Raw genomic sequence first — 19651 nt, 5'->3', positions numbered from 1 at the left:
CCAACAGGGCCATTTGTATGTTTGTTTTTATGTATTGAGTGTTATGTAATGGTGTTACCCCAAACCAGTCCCAGGATGCTTGTTTCCGGGCCAGGGGAGACCTGGCTTTGCAGTTCGGGCTGGACTGTTCCCATGAGGCACAGGGTCAAGACGGATTTGCATATGGCTGGGTCTGAACTGAGGTGGCGAAGTGAGCTAAAGAATGATGATGGATTCCTCTCAGGTCTGTGATTGGGGGTGAGAGTCTAAAAAGTTTTAGCACTCCATCCATCATCTCCTTGCGTTCGTTTTTCGGAGTGCTGCATGCACCTCGCGACCACCAGTTCATAATTGCGAATGGAGGAACTCTGAAAGTCCAACATCTCAATCAAGTAACTGTGGCCAGTTTATGGCCATAGCACAAGCTCTCATTGAGAAATGGGAGTATGCGACTGCACCGTGTGCGGCTGCATTGATGGTGAGGTCACATTGTAATTGCGAAATTGGGATCGCCGACCGGAGGTCCGTCGGTCCCGAGATCGCCACGGTGTCGGTCAAAGGCAACTCCGACAGACATTGTAATAAGGTCCTAAGTGTGAATCCGCTATTTCACTGGACCAGCACTTCACCTTCTGAGGTGTTGACGAATATAATGTAAACTTCACTTTATTTTGACCTTGTTTTGTACATTCTCTATAATGTAGCAAGCAAAGGACAGAACACTTGAAATAATGGAAATTCAAGACAGCTGCTAACAAGCCGATGGCTAGTTCTTATTGTGGGAAGATTATGAGAAGACATTGGAACAGAGATTCATTGGGGTTCGGTACAAAGCTGACTTCACTAAAGCTGCAGTTTTTGGCTTGTTTATGTCACCCTCAAAACAAGGCTTCGCTTCCTCGAGCACTCTGGAGAACATTGAAATACATTTGCAATGTGTGTTACCACACACTAATGCAGACGCCTTGTTTGTACTTTAAGCATGTATACACGTGATTTTACATTGCCCAAGGCTTATATTGAAGAGTGTCTTTACAATGAGTGGCAAAGGGTTCTCTAATTGGTGATGGGGTGGTTACGATCTGTTTGACTTGTGAGTATGTGCTGTGCTTCATTTTCTCCATCCTAAAGAAATATTACTTTAAAAATGCAGACTTGTGTAGTTTTGACCAGCAGAAACAAGAAATGATTGACCTTTTCTTCCCTTGATGTTTCACTTCGTTGGAGATTTTAGCCTATGCTTCCTTACAAGTCACATCAGTTGTTTTTCCATACGTTGGCATGAGATTCACACCTGTTGCGACTGATATTAAGGTGGTGAAATAAGGCTTCATGCAAAGCTATACCAGGATAGTCTGGGCCGCATCTTATATTTTATTTAGTGAGAGGGATTTAAGATGCTTTAGTTCCATGTTTGTCGTTTTCCAGAGGACTTTCAACTCCCCTCTTCCTCCCTTTTGTCTCTCCCAGTCCTTTTAACTGGTGAATCCAGATAGATTGTTTAGCTTCAACTCCTGGTATTACAGTATAGGCAGGTGGAAGTTCACTAATTGCACGAGCAGATTCGAGAAGGGTGTTGCTTCTCTTACTGTCTTCAAAAAGAGGCAGATCGTGCATGGTAACTTGGTCTGCTCCAGGCTGTGCTTTCAACACAAACGGTTTCATTTTTCTAGTTCAGGGAGCTCCAAGAATATATTATGGGCTTCATTCTGAGAGCCCGTGGTTTTGCTCTTAAGGCCAGTCACAGTAGTTTTCTTGCTCCCCCAAGTTTTCCAGATGTCACCTGGGCCCTCCGGCTGGTGAAAGTGGCTGAAACCTGTAGATTAAAGTCCTGGTAAAAAACCTCTAGAATGTGACACAGAAACACATATTCCCCACAAACATGTTGGGTGTGTTTCTTGCCTCCCCCATACTCCCCCTCTCGTAAAGAGCTATTGATGCCCCATGTCATTAACTTAGTAGAGGGGTGAGTAATAGAGACAGCATTGAAATCCACCTGACTGGTAATCATACCTTAAGTCTTCTAAGGATATGTTTGTTATATCTTCCAGCTGACCAAACAACAGAGGGTGCAGAACTATCAACTTTCATGCAAGCTCTCAACTCAGAGAGTAACATCTGGCGAATAAAGCAGCCATTTTTCACAACTAAGTATCCCAGCTAATTTACCCCTATTCGCCTGAATCCTTTGCCTCCTGGTCCGTTTTGGGTCTCGCCTACAGTCTAAGACCTAGGGCGTCTAACACACACACAGAGGGCTTTGGGTCCGCACCTTGCCCCTGAATGGATAGCTTATAGTCTGTCTTCTGTTCAGTGCGCCTGGTTAGTTGACTTTCCTCCCTATTCTTAGTCTTCCCCAGCCCTGGGTCATAGCTTCTTTTCCATTGTTTTGATGAGATGAGTTGTACCCTTCCACTATCAACATCAAGGGAAAAAAAAATGTATTTGTCTTTTAGCATTCCATGGGAGACTACCCTCTTTCTCTGTCTCTTTCTCTTGCTGTTGTTCACTAACTAGTGTCCCCCTTGCTTGTCCAGTGCTGTCCAGCTCCTACTACATTCTTTCTTTTAAAACTTTTTTGAATATTATTTCAGTAATTGATGCCATGTTGGCCCACAGCTTAGCACTACTACTAGGCTGCTTTCTTTCTCCCCTGTTCATTGTTTCCCGTCCCTCCATTTCTAACTGTGCTTTATTTCTAAATTAAAAACCAATCTTCTGGGCCTTGAACCTGCACATTGCTTCCAGAATCCTTGCTTCTTTTTCTCTGTGCACCCTGGTACTCATGCTATTTTTTCAAATCTATTATTTTAAAATGGATATCTCCGGATGGTGAAATATACTTAAAAAAAATATTCAGAAATGGTTGTTGGTGCATCAAGAGGAATGCGCACGCATTGGCCATTTTGGATTCCTTTCTCTCATAAAGGATAAACATTTCAAAGTGGCTGTCTGCGCGTGCGCATACGTACACATGCATCATGCTGCAGGAGCAGCCATTTTGGATTTGTTTTATTGCTAATGGCAATGGTTGTGTTTCCTAAGGCACCTCAAACAGAGCCATTCTCTGACTTCATGGAAAGCAGTGTTGGCAAATTGGAAATCTGGCATCCAACTAACTGACTCCCATGCCCACCCCTCAAATGAATGTCATATATCCCAATAGTAATTCCTCACTAACCCTTTTATGGTTGCGGAGTAGCGTGCTACTCGCGAAAAGCGCTTCAACGCCTCGTTAGGAGTAGAAAGCGCTATATAAATAGAATTACAATTGCAATTCGTCTCCAAGGAAACCAATAAATAGCATGCCCCTCGCTCTGTCGCCATCCCAGTTGCGCTCTGGTTCACCACATAATTCTGTGTTTATGTACTAGCAGGAAAGGCCCTGCTCCCAATTACTACCGCTGACTCAAGAAAACAACTCTTTTGTGCTGAAATGATGTGGAGAGACCGCAAAAAAAAAACACCATTTTTCTTTTGCAGCGAAAAGCCCTAGAGGGGGGGAGGTTACTGATTTCTATTTTCTTGCTTCGTACATCACAAAACCCTGTGAATTATTCAAGTCTAAACTCTGCAATGCTGGTACTCGTTAACTAATGAAAGAAAAAGCAATAAAAGTACAATCCGAGGTAGTTTTAATGACCGGAACCGAAATTCCTGCCACAACATAGTTCCTCTGTCTGCATTGGATCCTCAAGGCCGAGCAGGATGGGTCTCTGACTCCCGCAGAGCCTCCTCGCAGCGGCGCCAGGAAGGGGGGATATACTTATGATTTATTTTGCATTCGATTTTAACATGAAGAGTGTCAGACGGGCATGTCACGTGGAGCATGGAAGGAGGGCGTCGGGTCTCAGCACACGCACGGCCGATGTCAACAGGTTGCTCGGGTGCGCTGTAATGGCTTTTCGAGAAAGGTCGACTCTCTGGCGTTCATCGCCCAGGTCAATCTGTAATTAATAAAATGTCACAGAATCATTTCTTTTCCTGGCCTGGCGAGATTCAAAGGCGTGCTCTTTGTTCCTGCTTTGACAGTGGCCTTAGCGGAGACGTGCAAATTGCCTGTCAGACGCGCAAGTGCGTTATCATTCGGAGATGCGCTCTGCCATTTGGGCTGTACGGGGCGGAGGGAGGGCTCGCCCGCAGCTGCAGAGCTGACCGCCGAGCACACACCTGTGGCTGGGGATAAAAGTGGTGTGTGCCTGCGTCACGGCCAGAGATGCCCTGCGTCTTCCTCGAGCCGCTTTAGAGTATTGAAAGCAGACACGTGTTCTGACGAGATGGCGCATAGCTGACACTACTTCATAGCGCACACTTCTTACACGAGTAAACTCAGAGACGTGCACATTAATTTGTAAAAGGTTGTATGCTGAGGTCATATATTGTGTGCTACAGGACATTGTGGAGATATATATACATATATACCCCCAGACAGATTAATGTTGAACTTGAAATCAAAGACAGAAAGATTTACGCCTGTAATGACTTGTTTTGCTTTTGTATTAACAAAATAGGGCAACCCGATTAACACCGGGGAATTCGGTTTAACTACATGTTTTCTTAAAAAATATCCCTTGGGGAATTATTTATGTCACAACTAAGTTTAACTATTTCTCATGGTCACAATTATGATCCAATTTGTTTACTTACAATACAAAAAAGTTATCTTCACGGATGTATTCAAATGTTTTACTTCATTTATCTCATTATATTTAGTTCGTTATACAAAATATTCAAATTGTTTTGACACAAGCATTATATACAAAATATATACAGATAGCAAAACGGACACCACCAAAACAATTCCAACAACTTTAGATTGATTTTCTCAAGCGGTTGATGGGAGTGTAATCACCCTATTTCCACTTAAGACAATGCTGATAAAATCTAACAGTCCATTAGAACAAGTATTCAAATATTTATACAGATGAATTGCCATTAAAGATCTTTCAAGGAAATAAGGGTGCGTTGTCGACGTTTCGGTCTTTATATGGCCAAAAAGGTAAGCAAGACCATCTTCAGGACTCAGCATTGCACAGTGAGTCACGGCTCCTGTAAACACTTGCTTCCTTCTTAACCCGTTTACTGCGGCCGTTATTTCGGCGCAGTGCGGGCGTTCTGAAGAATGGGCGGGGCCGCGTGATGAACGTTCGCAGCACCAGCCAGGTAGTGCTCTGAACGTTCAGCGACCGACGTCAGCATCAATGGGGTTAATAAACTTCAAAACCATTCCTGGCAGACTACATATCCAATACCGACTCGCAACAAATTCGATTCAACTCATTATTCATTCATTCGTTCAGTAAAGCGTCCAACACTCCTGTTTGATTCACATTTGAAACTCATAAATAAGTTCACTCAAATTTGTTGTGAGTCGTTATTGGATATATAGGTTGCCCGGAATGGTTTTGTATAATGAACTAAATATAATGTGATAAATGAAGTAAAAAAATTTGAATACATCAGTGAAGAACACTTTTTTGTATTGTAAGTAAACATATTGGATCATAATTGTGACCATGAGAAATTGTTTAGATTTTTAGCAGTACCTAACATAAATTATATGCATTGTTATATCGTCCGGATTTCCTGTTTTGTCCATGCAGCGCTTGCCACAGATGTCACTGGGTTGTTGAATAGCATCTTAGTGCAATAACAAACCCCCCTTTTAATAAACGCACGTCCCACCCACAGGGACTTTCAAACTATCACCCCCCATCTCCAGCGTCCTATACTTGAGCTTGGTATGAAATGTGAGTTCACGGGTCTATTGCACAGTTTGGAGACTTAATCAAAGTGAAAATGCAGAGTGCGGGAAGGTTTCCCATTGTATTCATCTGAGTAGTATTTGCAGATTTTTTTCAATTTTTTTTAGAATGTACCATCATCCCTTGCATCATGTGGGTGTGCGCTGCAGTTGACCTGTCTGCTGCAGTGTATGGCAAACAGAAATTTCCTAATCTGTCTATGTTTTTAACATTTTTTATTTGCTCATTTAGGACACTCCCGGGCTAACATGATACCCCACAAGCAGCCACGGCAAATGAAAGGAGGGATCTCCGATGATGGCATTGCCTTTGGAGAGATGACTGATCATGAAACGACAGGCGAGTCCCAGCCGACTCCTCCTCCGTTGCCAAAGAAAACCATTACAAGAGCCAACACCGAACCGGCAGCCAAAGACTCACAGAAGGGATCAAAAGAGAACAGCCTAGGTGTGGCCAATCCCACCTATGACCTAGACCCGAACTGGGACACTGGCAGCGCTTGCTCCTCTCTCAGCTCAGATATGAAAGTGCTGGACAATGAGTCTGGGGACTCCCTGGACAGACCCACAATGAAAGACCGGGCAAGTGCTTCCGTAGGCAACAGTGTCTCCAGCCTTTCGGCACTCACAGTTAAAGAAAGAGGCTCCAATAGCATGGATTCGCTCACTACGAAGCACCTCGCTCCTGGCAAGCATGGGCGCAGCATCCAGAAGCCCCAGCGGCAAGCGCTGTACCGTGGAATAGAGAATCGGGAGGAAGTGGTGGCTAAGATCCGGAGCCTTCATACAGACTCACTGAAGAAACTAGCCATCCGGTGTGAAGACCTCTTCATGGCCGGGCAGAAGGACCAGCTGCGGTTCGGAGTAGACAGCTGGTCAGACTTCCGGCTGGCCAGCGACCAGCCATGCTGCGAAGCGGGCGACGCCATCTACTATACAGCCACCTACGCAAAAGACCCACTCAACAATTATGCTGTGAAGGTAAGCAAGGACAATTGGAGGGGACATTTGTACTTTTTAATGTGGTGCGTTGAGCAAACTAGAGAAGCTTATTTGTAAATCGACTGCATCCTTAAGGATGCAGTTGTATTTGTGACTATCTAAGCAGTAGAATAATCAACCACATAGAAGATGCTTAGTTATTATATTCAACATCATGTACATGGTACAAAAAGGCATTTACTGGAGTGATCAGGAGGTATCAGGCACATTTTCAGAATCTAGTCTTCCCTCCTTGCAATTATGTAGAAGAAGGGATCAATATAAACCGATATTTATCCTGCAGCTTGGTCTTCCCACCCACCCTTACTCTATGTACTATGTCAACAAGTAGTAAGAGATCGCCGCTAATATTAAGCTCAGGTAAGCAACCCTGGACACAATCTCAACATCTTCTGGCAGACAGTAGGAGAGAGGTAATATGATCACAGCTTCATCACCCAGCAGACTAATGTAGCGGTGGTGTTTTTGGCATCCCCACTGGCACACCAACAAGGAACTGGCGGATGCTGGCCAAGATTAATTTCCTTTGTAAAAGTGAGGGGGCACAGTATCTTCCAGAATAATGAGGTATAGAAGTCTTGAACCGAGCTTCAAAGTGGGAGGACCCATAAGATACAGTCCATCCACAAACAGCAGCCGAAATGAAGATGAGAGATTTAATTCTACCTGCAATCTTTGTGTTTTTTCATAATTTTAAGGTATAACTGGCAGCCAGGTCTCCAGTTCCTTAAAAGCACTTTTGTTTTCTAACAATTCATGTTTATCACCCTCCCCACACCGAGCATGCCCAGTAGTAACTCGTGCACTATCGGTGTATTGTATGGCCTGACATTTAATGTGAAAATGATGTTAGGGAACCAACTATACTCTTAATTATAAGAACAGTGGTTCAGACCAATCATGAAACGGTTGTACAGCTAGGTCATTTGTTAAGTTATAATACTCTGTGTGGAACCCACCTGCCTGTGCTTGGATACTGAATTGGGATCTGGGAAAAGAATGCCGAACTTTTGGTGAAAAGAGGCCTGGAGTCACTCATCTAGTAAGAGATCGATTCTCTCTCCTCCCTCTCCCTCTCTCCCGCTCTCCCCCTCTACCTCTCTCCCTCTCCCTCCCCGTGAAAATTGCAGCCACAAAAACATCTCGGCACAAATAACATTTGCACCATATATTTCGTGTATTTTTGCACCCGCTTTATCTCTTGTGCTAAAAGCTAGAGGTAAATGGATGGGCAACATTGGAATAAATTTAATTTTCTGTCAGCTCATTTTCAGAGTTACTAAAACAGGGACCAATTTTGTTTGCACCTAATTAAGAACTATGATGTGGGTCTAAAGAGCTCCCTGGGGAGTAGGTTGTGTGATAGGTCTGGTCTGTGCTACAATGGGGCTGGTTTGCATGGTGTTTAGTATTGATTGATATCAATTTAATGGAAGGTCATGGTGTGATGTGTCTTTGCATGCATATAACTTTTGCTGCATGTTTCTAGGTGAGTTAGTCACACACGTTTAAAAAAAAATCTTGTTTCAAAAGTGTGACTGGTGGCCCATTGCGGAGCCGTAAATATGGCAGTGAAATTGTGTTTGTGTAAGTGTGCAAGGAGGAGTGATTAACATTATCTCTTGTCACGGTTAGCGCTGGGTTTTGGGAGGAGTGGGTTGGAATGATTCGAAGCATCACTTACCAAATATTAAGCTTCGGTGCCTTGTGTCCTTTAGGGTGTGCTTGGACTGCCTGATTCCTAGGTTGAGGTTGTTGGGATGTCTGAGTAGTGAATTGTGATTTTGAGGAGTGTGTCTCTGTCAGTTTAAACACTGTGGAGCTGCGCTGTGAGGAAAAGTGGGGTCTCCTGCATAATCTGCTCTTTCTGCTTTTTTGAGTTGTGGATTGTGTTATTTGGAGGTATCACTTTACCAGCTATATGGTTCTGTTGTGGATGCGTTCTTGCATTTTCTGTTGGGGCTGTGAGCCTTATTTAAGTATCTGCACCTCTGCAGACCATGAGTGTTTCTTTGTTAGAGGCATCAAATCTATTACATTACCTTGTCGCATCATAGTGTACCACACGAAGTTCAACGAATGCATGGCATTATATTACAGTGTGTGTGAGAACCAAAGTAATAGCTGTTCGATACTTTGCCATCCTTTTCACAAGAGGAGAAGGCAGATGAATGGATCTGGGGACCAAACAAACCTTCACAAGCAGGTCTGCTGTGATCTGAACTCCGTTTTTAGGGCTTTTGCATTGTTTTGCTGGCGGCAGCCTCTAAAACTGGACCAAAAACGGGAAGTGAGGTCACCAAGACCGGAAAAGGTATTCCCTATCTAAAATCACCAAATATAAAATAAAGTCTCCATAAATCTAGGTACCCAAACACTAGGCGAGGTTCCAGTACCAATTACAATTGGCCAGGTTGTGTGCAAAAGATTCTCTTAGGATAGTGTCTATACCACTGGTGGGGCAAGAAGCACTGGAACACAGTGAACCCCAATGAAGTTACCCAAATAATTCCTCCCTACCAAGGCACAATAATGTTGAGCAGCCTCAGGGTTGAGCTGGCCTAAGTAGCATCTGTCCTCTAGGTAGCATCTGTCCTCTAGGTAAGGCAATAAGGCCTAGACTAAGTATTCCAAGGGATTCTCCATCACATGGTCTCCATATGGGGAATCCATAGTGACGTGTACTTGGTTCTTGGACCCTTCTGTCTTGCTTGTTTTATTACCAATCGCATTGCACAAACATATTCCCCTCCCTCTACCTGTCACCCCGTCTCTGTCTACCTCTGCTGAGAACATTCATTCTGCACTGGTACCGCCTCGAAGCAACCGGATAAGAAGGCCGACTCCTGAGGTGGGGGTACTCCACTCTCTAAGCAGAAGCAATGGGCGCCAAGGTACTGGGAAAGGTATAAAAGGTGATAGGAAGAAGGCTGATCAGGTGGAAGTGTCTGCCACCTCCGCTGTTGAGTATCTTTCGTACAGCGACCGTGCAAGGAGGGGAAGTCCTACCAGGGAAGGGAGATGAGTGGTAATGGTAGAAGTCATGGGAAGAACCGGGAAACAACTGTGGGAAGAGCTTCAGGACTCACATGAATTCCCTTTTCTTTTTGCTTTGTCATTTTATAGTAGGAGCGAGGAGGGTAGCGGAGGGCTGGACACAGGCTTTTTGATGACCCTACAATTGTAGGTGAGTAAAGGGCATAGGTACATAAGGAGACCTGTCCGGGCAGCCCACCCCTCCACTTCTTGGATCCTTCGGTGTCGTCGTCATTTCGCCCGGCGCTGTGAGCTCGTTTGTAAAGTGCTTCTCATTACAGCTGAGACTGATCATCAGTAACTGTAATGGGTACCGCAAACCCCTTCCGCTACATGGTTTTATCAGGACAGATAGTTTCATATGCTGGAAGAGTAAGAAGCCTTTGGTGGCAATAATAGCCAATCTTGTCTTTTGTCTCCTACCTTCCAGATGCATTAATCTCTCTTCCTTCATTACTAGAGGATAAAGACACACATCTGTTCCTGCGCTGGATTTATTGCGGCTAATCAGCTTAGAATGGTTTCCGAAATGTATCGCATTGTGAATTAATCTCTTTGCTTTTCCTGGCTGCTTTGTAACGGAATAGCGCTGAACACTGTCAGATGTGTAAATGCTGGCGGTATTACACCCAATCTCTTGCACCAGACCTGTCACTTTCTCCTTATCTGCTGTCTGCATCCCCACTGCCGCTGTGAACGTGCGCCAAGCAAGACAGGCGCACGCGCCTTGAGGCAGCCCTTAAGCTGATCACTTTCTGTAATCATTTACAGTGTTAGGTGACTCGTAAGGCTTTCGATTTTGTAGCTCATCGCAATCCTTTGCTGAATTTTGGGCCTTCTCCTCGGGGCTCAGTGTAGTGTGTGAGGGCCAAGGTCACACAATCCAGTTTACAGGGATGGAACCGCCTCAGGCAGACTTTTGTATCCTGATTCCACAGTACACAGCACTACATTTTGGTATCAAGATCTAGTGCAAATATTGTTGAATGGTGAAGAGTATGATGGAGGAAATGTTACTGTGTTGAGAAGTAGTATTGCTGCATGAGAGTTATAATGATAGAAACGCAAGCGAGGTTTATAGATGGTACTGGGCGGATGAGCTATGTCTGGGGCTACGAATAGTGGGTGTAGAATTGCAGCATGGCATGAGAGATTCCAGTCTGATATGGGACCAGGGGATACCAATGGATAGGGAGTGGGGACTGCAGTAAGAGATGTTGGGCCGAAGTATGGTAAATGGGAGGAAAAATATGCATTACCAGGATAGGGGGTGAGGGCAGAAGTGGAGGTGGGTGGGAGATCTCTGGATTGTGGGGCTAAGGAGAGCTTGTGTGGAAATCTTTAGATGCAGTCGGGCAGCCAGGTGTTAGGACTGTAGTAAGATGTTGCTGGAAGAGACGAGTCTTCAGTTCTTTCTGGACTGATGCGGGGGTGGATGTTGTGGCTCCACACTCTTGTTAGCACATCTGGAAAAGGGTTGGCATCTTGTTTTCTCTTTTCAGCCTTTCGTAGATTAGGGTTGGTAATGCTACTGCTGCACATCTGGCTATGCCTCCAGAGGGCGTACACTTGTCACTTGGTGTGGTGGCGTGCAGCGCTGGACTGCTTTGTAGATCATGCTGGGTGCCTGGTGTGTGGTGCAGGTGAGCAGCTTGCAATCAGCAAAGGCGATGGATTCTGTGAGAGTTAATGTGATCGGGTCATACTCTTGAAGAACTTTGATGCGACTAACTGACTCTTTTGAGCTCAAACTTGCTCCTGAAACAGTGGGATACAAAAAGTATCAGGACGGTACTGCCAAGTGTGCTTTGGCTTGAAGGACTTGACACCAATTTAAAAGAGACAGGCATCACATTTTGTGGGCATTGAAATGGATGCAGAGTGGATCTCTTGATCTTTTTTTTTTTTAGCTAATCTGGACAGGATGGCCTCCATTCAGTTTCTCACGCTTAAGCTGCGTTGTAGTTTGGTTTATGTGGCGAACCACCAGATTTCTCTTGTGTTTAGGAATGGCTTGAGCCCTGAATGCTTTTTCAGTAAGCATGTTTTGAAATCTGATACATTTTTCTCAGTTGGACAGTGAAGCTTTTCCATCAGATTCTTTGACAGTATTTTAAGTAAGTTGCGTAGGGAGACCTCCTTAAATCCTTATTACTTCGTGTTCCTTACCTCTTATATTTGTCTAATCAAGTTAGTCAGACGTTTCTTTAAAATATACACATTAACTAATGCAATGGGGGCCACACTGTTGTCTTTCAAAAATGTTTTCCTTTACTTACTTTTCTTTACAAGATTTACTTTTAGCATCATATGCTATTTTAGTGACACATAGTATATTTCGGTGATTCTATCGCAAAAAAATCAGCCTGTATTAAAAATCAAATCAAACACAGTGTTAAAATTGCAGTTTGCGTGGAGATTGTTTCTTTGAGGCTTTGGAAAGAAAATGAATATTCCTTTTGCCTGAAAGGACACGTGTGACCTCATGCTTGCAGGAAGTGACCAGGGCTTTGCTTTGTTATGTGAAGTGACTAATCCGGTGCTGATACGAGTCTCTGGCAGGAAGTGTCTGCGAACGAATTGTCTGTGACATTGCTGTGTGTCACACAATGACTGTGCCTGCTTGCCTTATGCTAAACCTCGGTAAGTCCTGTGGGTATGGGGCAGGTTACCATGTTTCAGACACGGCTCAGAGTCCATTTAGCTGCTCTGAGATAGGCCAGCAGCCGCTTATCAACATTAAACAACCTTTGCTCCTGTGACCATAAAAGAACTGAATCTTAGTGACTTCGCCAGAGTACTGTCCCTTGACGCGCTGTGTGATCTAGGGATACTATGATGAACATTGACCCATCGACATTACACAATCCTTGGCATTGCTACACTCTTGTCTGCACTCGGGATCTTCAATCTCACAACTGTTATCTATGTTTAACTAGCCCAAGGACCCAGTAGGGCATTCCCGTCCAACCAGCAAGGCTCTATTGCAAAACAAAATGGTTTCCCCTTTCCCCACTTCTTGTGGTTTTTTGTCTTGTTCTCTCTTTCTCTCTGTGGCTCTTTCTGAACCTCTCTGTGGTTATGCCTCTTTCTCGGTCTCTACCCTCTCTCTCACTGCACCCATTCCCAGTCGAAATCTCCCCCCTCAGGTTGCTCTTACCTTTACTTTCTTTTCCCTTTACTACTGTCACCCATTTAGCTTTTCTCTCGTTTTGCCTCCTGTATTAGTGAAAATCTATCCGGTGTTTCCTCGCTGCTTTCTTTGTTTCTCACTTCTCGTTCCCCAACCCACCCTCCTCGCCCTCATTTAGAGACTCAACTCCGATATTTCCCTTTTCTAGAACATTTTCCAACTCCCGAGCCTCTCCTACCCTCCTCTTTCACTTTCACTTTCATTTTTCTTTTCCCTACTTTTCTTGTTATGAAAAGCTCCCCTAACCTGCCTCTGGTTCTGGGGGCGTGCATGTGCTGGAAGCTGCAGCCCAGAATCCGCATCCGTGGATGGGTTTTGTGTGGGAAGACTATTTCTGTTTTGAATACATTCCTGGAGTCAGTCATCAGGGCCGTAGGACCTTGCATTTATGCCTTCTTGGAAAATATTAAGTGCTTCCCCTTGGAGCTTTGGCCACACAGGTTGGGCAGAAAAACACAGGACGGAGTTAGTTTGTATATTTTACACACCAGTAGTAGACGTTTTACAATAATTTAAAATGTGTATTAAAAAAGAAAATTATTTTTGTTTGAGAACGTAATTTTCTACACATTGACTCCTCCAAACTAATACAAAAACAACTTTGGGGAGTAACCACTTTTCAGAAAAGATACATTTAAACGTTTAAAACAGCAGTAGAAAGACGAGATTGAGCAGTGATCAGTGCAAGCAAGAGTAGACATCCATGGTGCTCTTGAGCAGGCTAGTTTACTTGGCTCATAACTGAAGCGTGAGAGGCAATGGTTGACAATTGATCAGACATGATTTTTAGAGGGCACTGAAGAACCCTCCAGATAGGGAGCCTCGCAGACTGCAGCGTTAGGCCTTGAGTCACACGAGAGCCATGGCAAGACGTATTGAGCTGGCATGGAAGTTTGGAGCCGTTCTGAAGAGGCTCCCACCAAGGTAATCTCTAGAGTCTGGGAGAAGTGGTAAATTTGTAGCGCTAGCAGCCACCAGGGGTACACATTCAGTTCTCCACCTATCACAGCGTTCTACAGACTCAACCTGGTTTATGCCAGACTACCACCAAATGAGAAAAATGTAAATCCCTCAGAGCCATGTTCAAGGATAGATGCATATACAGAAATTATGCATAAAATGCAGGAAAGCCAGGTAATGCAACATATAGAAACGTAATTGTTGAATAGCATGACTAAGTGTAAGCTAATAACAAGAATGACACATAGTGAATTACCTTCTGATTTATCTTATGTTGCTCGATTCTTTGTTTATATTTACCTTTGTCTATTTCTTCATTTTTTCAGATTTGTAAAAGTAAGGCTAAAGAGTCCCAGAGGCAGTATTACCACAGCTTGGCCGTGCGTCAAAGTCTCTCTGTGAATTTTAACATACAGCAAGACTGCGGGCATTTCCTGGCTGACGTGCCTGTTCGTCTGCTCCCATGGGAAGATCCTAATTCCCCAGATGAGGAGGAAGAAGAAGATGAGGCGGGCAAGGAAGGACTGGGGAAAGAAAATGGAGGCAAGAAGAAGCAAGATTCCACTCCTAGCACTGCAAAGTCCCAAAAAGGCAACATTTGCAACCAAGGGACCATAAGCAAGCAACGCAGTCGAGTTGTAGTCATCACCCGAGAAGTCCCGTGCCAGACTGTGGCTGAGTTTGTAGAGGAGGCCAGGACCAGGCACACCAAAAACCCTGACTTATACGAGAGGCAGGTGTGCCTTCTGCTCTTGCAACTGTGCTCAGGACTCGAGCACTTGAAACCGTACCATGTAACGCACTGCGACCTTCGTTTGGAGAACCTATTGCTGGTGCACTTCCGGCCAGGGGGTGGGCTCCTTAACTTTGAACCTGTAGAGGTCAACCCCAACTCTACTTGCCCAGCCCGATTACTGGTTAGCAATTTTTCACAGGCCAAGCAGAAGAGCCGTATAATGGACTCGGAAGTGCTTCGGGACCAGTCCCGCCTGGCGCCCGAGATCATCACCGGAACTCAGTACAAAAAGTGCGATGAGTTCCAAACAGGTATACTGATCTATGAAATGCTTCACCTGCCCAACCCTTTCGAGGAGAACCCAGAACTGAAAGAGAAGGAGTACACCCGTGCTGATCTTCCGCCCATTCCCCACCGTTCCCTTTACTCTCGGGGACTCCAGCAGCTCGCCAGCTGTTTGCTGAACCCTAACCCATCAGAACGCATTCTCATTTCAGATGCCAAGGACATGCTTCGTTGCCTACTTTGGGGTCCACGCGAGGATGTTCTTCTGGTACTTAGTGCAGTCTCTGGCTCCGCACAACGGGATGCCGTGCTCCAGAACTGGCTGGACATCAAACGGACGCTACTGATGATCAAGTTTGCAGAGAAGTCCTTGGACAAGGAGAGCGGGGTGGGCCTGGAGGACTGGTTATGCTCGCAGTATTTGGCCTTTGCCACTATTGAGTCCCTCAGGCGCATAGTGAGGCTCATGCACCAACATTAGACCTTATTACCAGTGAAAAATGCTTAAAACCCTTGCCCCCAAAATGCACCCTCATGTTCCTTCATCAGCTTCCTATGGTTCCCACCAAACTCAGGGGCTTGAAAAATGAGTGAGTGAATGAATGTTTGCGTGTGAATGAGATTTGTCTGCTCCTGACGCCATCTTCCATGAGTGAAAAATGTCCAGGTTTAAATCCTGAAACTTCCTGAACTGCCATCTCAAATGGCATGCGCACATTGATATGAACTGCTTTCATTTATCACACCTTAATCCTCCTAGCCCTATCGAACAAATTCCCTTTGTTGCTAGCTTCTGTGTTTTCCCAGCCCGTTCTCTCTGCAGGTGTGATTTTTAAATCTCAGAGAGTACACCTCAAGTACAGGGGGTGGCATTTGGCGTCTGAGATTTTGGTTGAGGCCAGAAGGTATCTGTGTGTCAGCTGCAACGTTCAAAGATAGGACACAAGTTATATTGACAATCTTATCTTGGTGGCTCTTGGGACACCGAGGAGAATCCAGTGTTGTAAGATGCTAGCAGCTGGTTGACGTGGGTTTAGAGGTTTTACTGGCGGAATGTCCCACAAGCTGTAGGAGGGAAGGAAGATGCAAAGAAGACACGAGGACCCTACAAACTTGAGATGAGATTAGAAAATGGGTGCTGGATACGCAGGCTACCCCAAGACAAAGTACACACAGTGTGCACCAGTATACATTGGTAATGCTATGGCAGTGTATAAAATGCTTTTAGTTACATGAGCATACGAAAGATAATGGGAAATAGAACCAGCCATTGGGCAGAGGTAAAAAGATTGGTACTGCAAAATGCAGAAGGTGCTGGAAAAAGAGAAGAACATGCAGGTATTGGAAGACCTCAGTCATCCCCAGTAGGGTATTGAGAGACTAGGGGTTTGGTCCTCTGGGTCCCCAACAGCAGTGTGATGTAAGAAGCAGGATGGGTCCTGTGAGGAAGCCATTTTATGGTAAAGGGTAACAAAAGGCTGCTATGTGATTGGCTGGCCGTAGGGGGAAGTTGAGGGACGGATGCTGGGAGGCTGTGGTTTTAGGCATGAGTGGTGAGACACACATTGCAAGCTTACGCTTCACTCCTATGGATATATGTGCAATTGTTGTATTCCTTTATGATTTTTATTAAGAATCTGTATATTACAGTGTTTAAAGTTACCTTATTGAATTTTAAACAATGCTAACTTTGCAATACCGCCTCCCCAACCTCTTAATGGCACATAAATACCCACACATCTGTTGCCTCGCTCTGTGCAGAAGTATTTCCTCTGTGTTTAGAAGCGGAAGCTGGTATTTTCACTGGAACAGTTTCTCGTCTGCTGGCTCCTTGGGAGAACCAGGGTTGTCAGAACAGAAGCTGTGTTCTCAAAGGTAAAGATTCCACTTTAAGCCTATAACAGCAGAGCCCATCATGGCTGGTGTGTGGCCCTGGGCACTTCCTTTGTCTCTGTGCCACATGTCGGTGTTGATTCCACAGTGTTCTGCAGTCCAAACTGGCAATAGCAGTATTATGTAAGAATGACAAGGTGTGTGGCTGGTAGTGCTTAGTTGTGAATGATGTAATTCTCTTTCGAATGTATGGCGTTCAACGCCAATTCTGATTGTGAGACGGGCACGATTCGCTGGCAGTGAAGGCGCCGGGCAACTCCTGAAGAAGGTTCGCTTCACAATGCTCCACCTTCACTCTGATACGTGTTCTGTTAATGCCACTGCCGCCTATTTAATTTTTACAAATAAAGTTAAAAATGACTATTTCTGGGAAGCTTGACTTGATGAAATATCTCCAGACACTTTGAAAATTCAACTCGATCGAGGTGGTTATGGCTTGCTGCTACTGCCAGGCAAACGTCTTGTGTTAAAACATTTTTAATTGTGGTTTGTTAATGTTACCTGGCAAAATATGAATAAAGTGCACTTATAAATATTATATATGGTCACCAGATCCAGTCACCATTGGAGAAGTCTAGTGAAGTGCTTGTGTCAGACTGCCCATACAACACCACAAACACATTCCTAGCTGTCACGTTTAGTCCAATCACTTTACAAGCCCAAGTACTCAAAGTTGTAAAGGGGATACACAAATATAGACCACAAAATCCATTCCAGGTATGAGTTTTTGTTTTATTGTCACTATAATGATTTAAATCACCCCAGTGTCATTTCAAAGCCTGCAGTATAGCAGCTACAGCTCTGAAAAAGATTGCTGAATTACCGCGCTGATGGCAGGCCTCCTCACGACAAATCTCCAGCCCTTTAAGTACCAACCATGGTCTTGAGGATCAAGGCTGGTGAATGCACACAATGGACTTCACTGTCATAGTCTCTAAAATAAGACAAGCTCTGACAGGGGTGGACTAAATAAAGTGTAAGCCATTCTTGCTGATGAATTACAAAAAGAAACTAATCATGTCATTTTACTAGCTATGCTAATAGACATCTGTGCTGTTACCAAAACCTCCTTCTGTCCATCTTCTGGTCGTAGCTTTACCAAATTTGACAAGACTTGCCCATTAGGCAAACCAGAGCAGTCAGAATTCACAGGCAGTGGTTGTTACTAATGGATATTTCCCTTTCTTTATTGGAAAATTGGCAGATACTTTGGAAAGTGCATTACCGTAATGTTGTTACCACTGCCGGGCATTAGCACTTTATCTGCACACAAGATCTACATAAGGGTTCACATCAGGAATTCTTATGATACCAGTATCACTGGTCAGTTTAGACTTAGGAAGGGAGATTTTTGGGAATAAGAGTGGTGCAAATTTTTTTTTAAAAATATATTTGTAATTGTGAAAAGGGAGGTGAACGAATGTGTATGATTTGATGATTACATGAATCACCTTGTTTGCCTCTAACTGATCATAGTCATTTGTTATGCTACTTGTTGTACCTTCTTCAAAGTTAAATTTGTCCTTATTAAGGAGCCAAACGTGTTTACTGTACTTGACAGGATCCTGCCGTTGAGCTCAAAGAAAGGTGATCACATTATGTACCACTTGTCTATGGCTTTTCAAAAGGGCACAGAAATCTGAAAAGCACTATGAGTTTTCAGGCCTCAAGGAATCCTCTGAAGAGACAATCAAAAATTTGCTAGCATTCACGCCAATAATTTTCAATTCTATTAAGGACACGGAGGTGAGGATTATGCTTCTCAATCTTTACTGCAATAAACACAGCAGCCAATGAAAATGTATATTTTCATAAATAACAGTAAAACAAACTACATTTCCCATGAGTACACAGGAGTATAGGCACGCCCCCATAGTCCATAAGAACCCCTTGCGTGCTCTCATCATCCTCTTTCTTTGAGGCGAACCAAGTCCAACAATAACTTGAATAATGAATAACTCCTCCGACATGGAAGAAACAAGGTTTCAGGCCAAACATCCTGTCGTCCGTCGTCGATCAATCAGACTTCTTATCTGATCCTGAAAAAAAAGAAACAACACCACCGTAACCACTGTATAACTGGGTGGGCAAGCTTATTTACTGTAAATTAAGCCGAGTGGGATAATCCTCGCCTCCGTGTCCTTAATAGAATTGAAAATTCTTGGTGCGAACGCTAGCAAATTTTTGATTCTATTACAGGACCGGAGGCTTCTGATTATGCTAGTTTAACGCTCATTAAAAACCACAGAAGTAATATCTCCTACCGGCTTATAATAAAACGTCTTAAATGTTGATTATGAAGACCAATCTGCACATCGCATAATGTCTTGGATACTAGATCCTAAACCATAAGACTTTGACGCCATAGCACCTCTCACTGAATGAGCACCAAAGATCTGTGTATCAATACCTGCTTCCTTCATTATGAAGCAAAGCCATCTGGCAATTGTGGCAGCCGCCACAGGTTTAAACAGCTTTTGCAAAGCAATCAATAACTGTGAACCACCTTGAGGCCTCAAGGCCTTTGTACATTCCTCATATGCTTTTAAACATTTGACTACACATACTTTTTCATTGTCTGGAAATGCATTATAATCAATGTGTCTTGACATCGTTTTGGTACGACCTGTAACCCTTCTGGGGTAAACACTCTACCTGTAACATCGAGTGCTCTCACGTCCGAAGTTCGTCTGCATGCTGATAGGCAAAGTGACATGGCCAACTTTGCAGAAAATTGCTTCCTGGACAAGAGTGCATTATCAGGCCATCTGTTGAACAAAGAGATGACTAACGAAACATCCCA

The 19651-nt window shown here is 44.2% G+C and overlaps 1 protein-coding gene across 1 annotated transcript in view; it reads left to right on the top strand.

The window, feature by feature from the left end:
• The window catches only part of PEAK1 (pseudopodium enriched atypical kinase 1), a 566235-nt gene extending 548849 nt beyond the window's left edge, over positions 1-17386 (top strand). The window contains exons 7-8 of the mRNA XM_086959284.1: positions 5976-6724; positions 14261-17386. Coding sequence (XP_086815410.1) covers positions 5976-6724; positions 14261-15436 — 1925 coding nt within the window. The 3' untranslated portion in view covers positions 15437-17386. The remainder of the gene's footprint in view (positions 1-5975; positions 6725-14260) is intronic.
• The last annotated feature ends 2265 nt before the right edge of the window (positions 17387-19651 follow it).

This window comes from Lissotriton vulgaris, chromosome 2_2 (assembly GCF_964263255.1).
Source record: "Lissotriton vulgaris chromosome 2_2, aLisVul1.2, whole genome shotgun sequence".
Classification (NCBI taxonomy): Eukaryota; Metazoa; Chordata; class Amphibia; order Caudata; family Salamandridae; genus Lissotriton; species Lissotriton vulgaris.
Note: the sequence above shows the minus strand (reverse complement) of the source record. Positions and strands in the feature narration are given on the sequence as shown.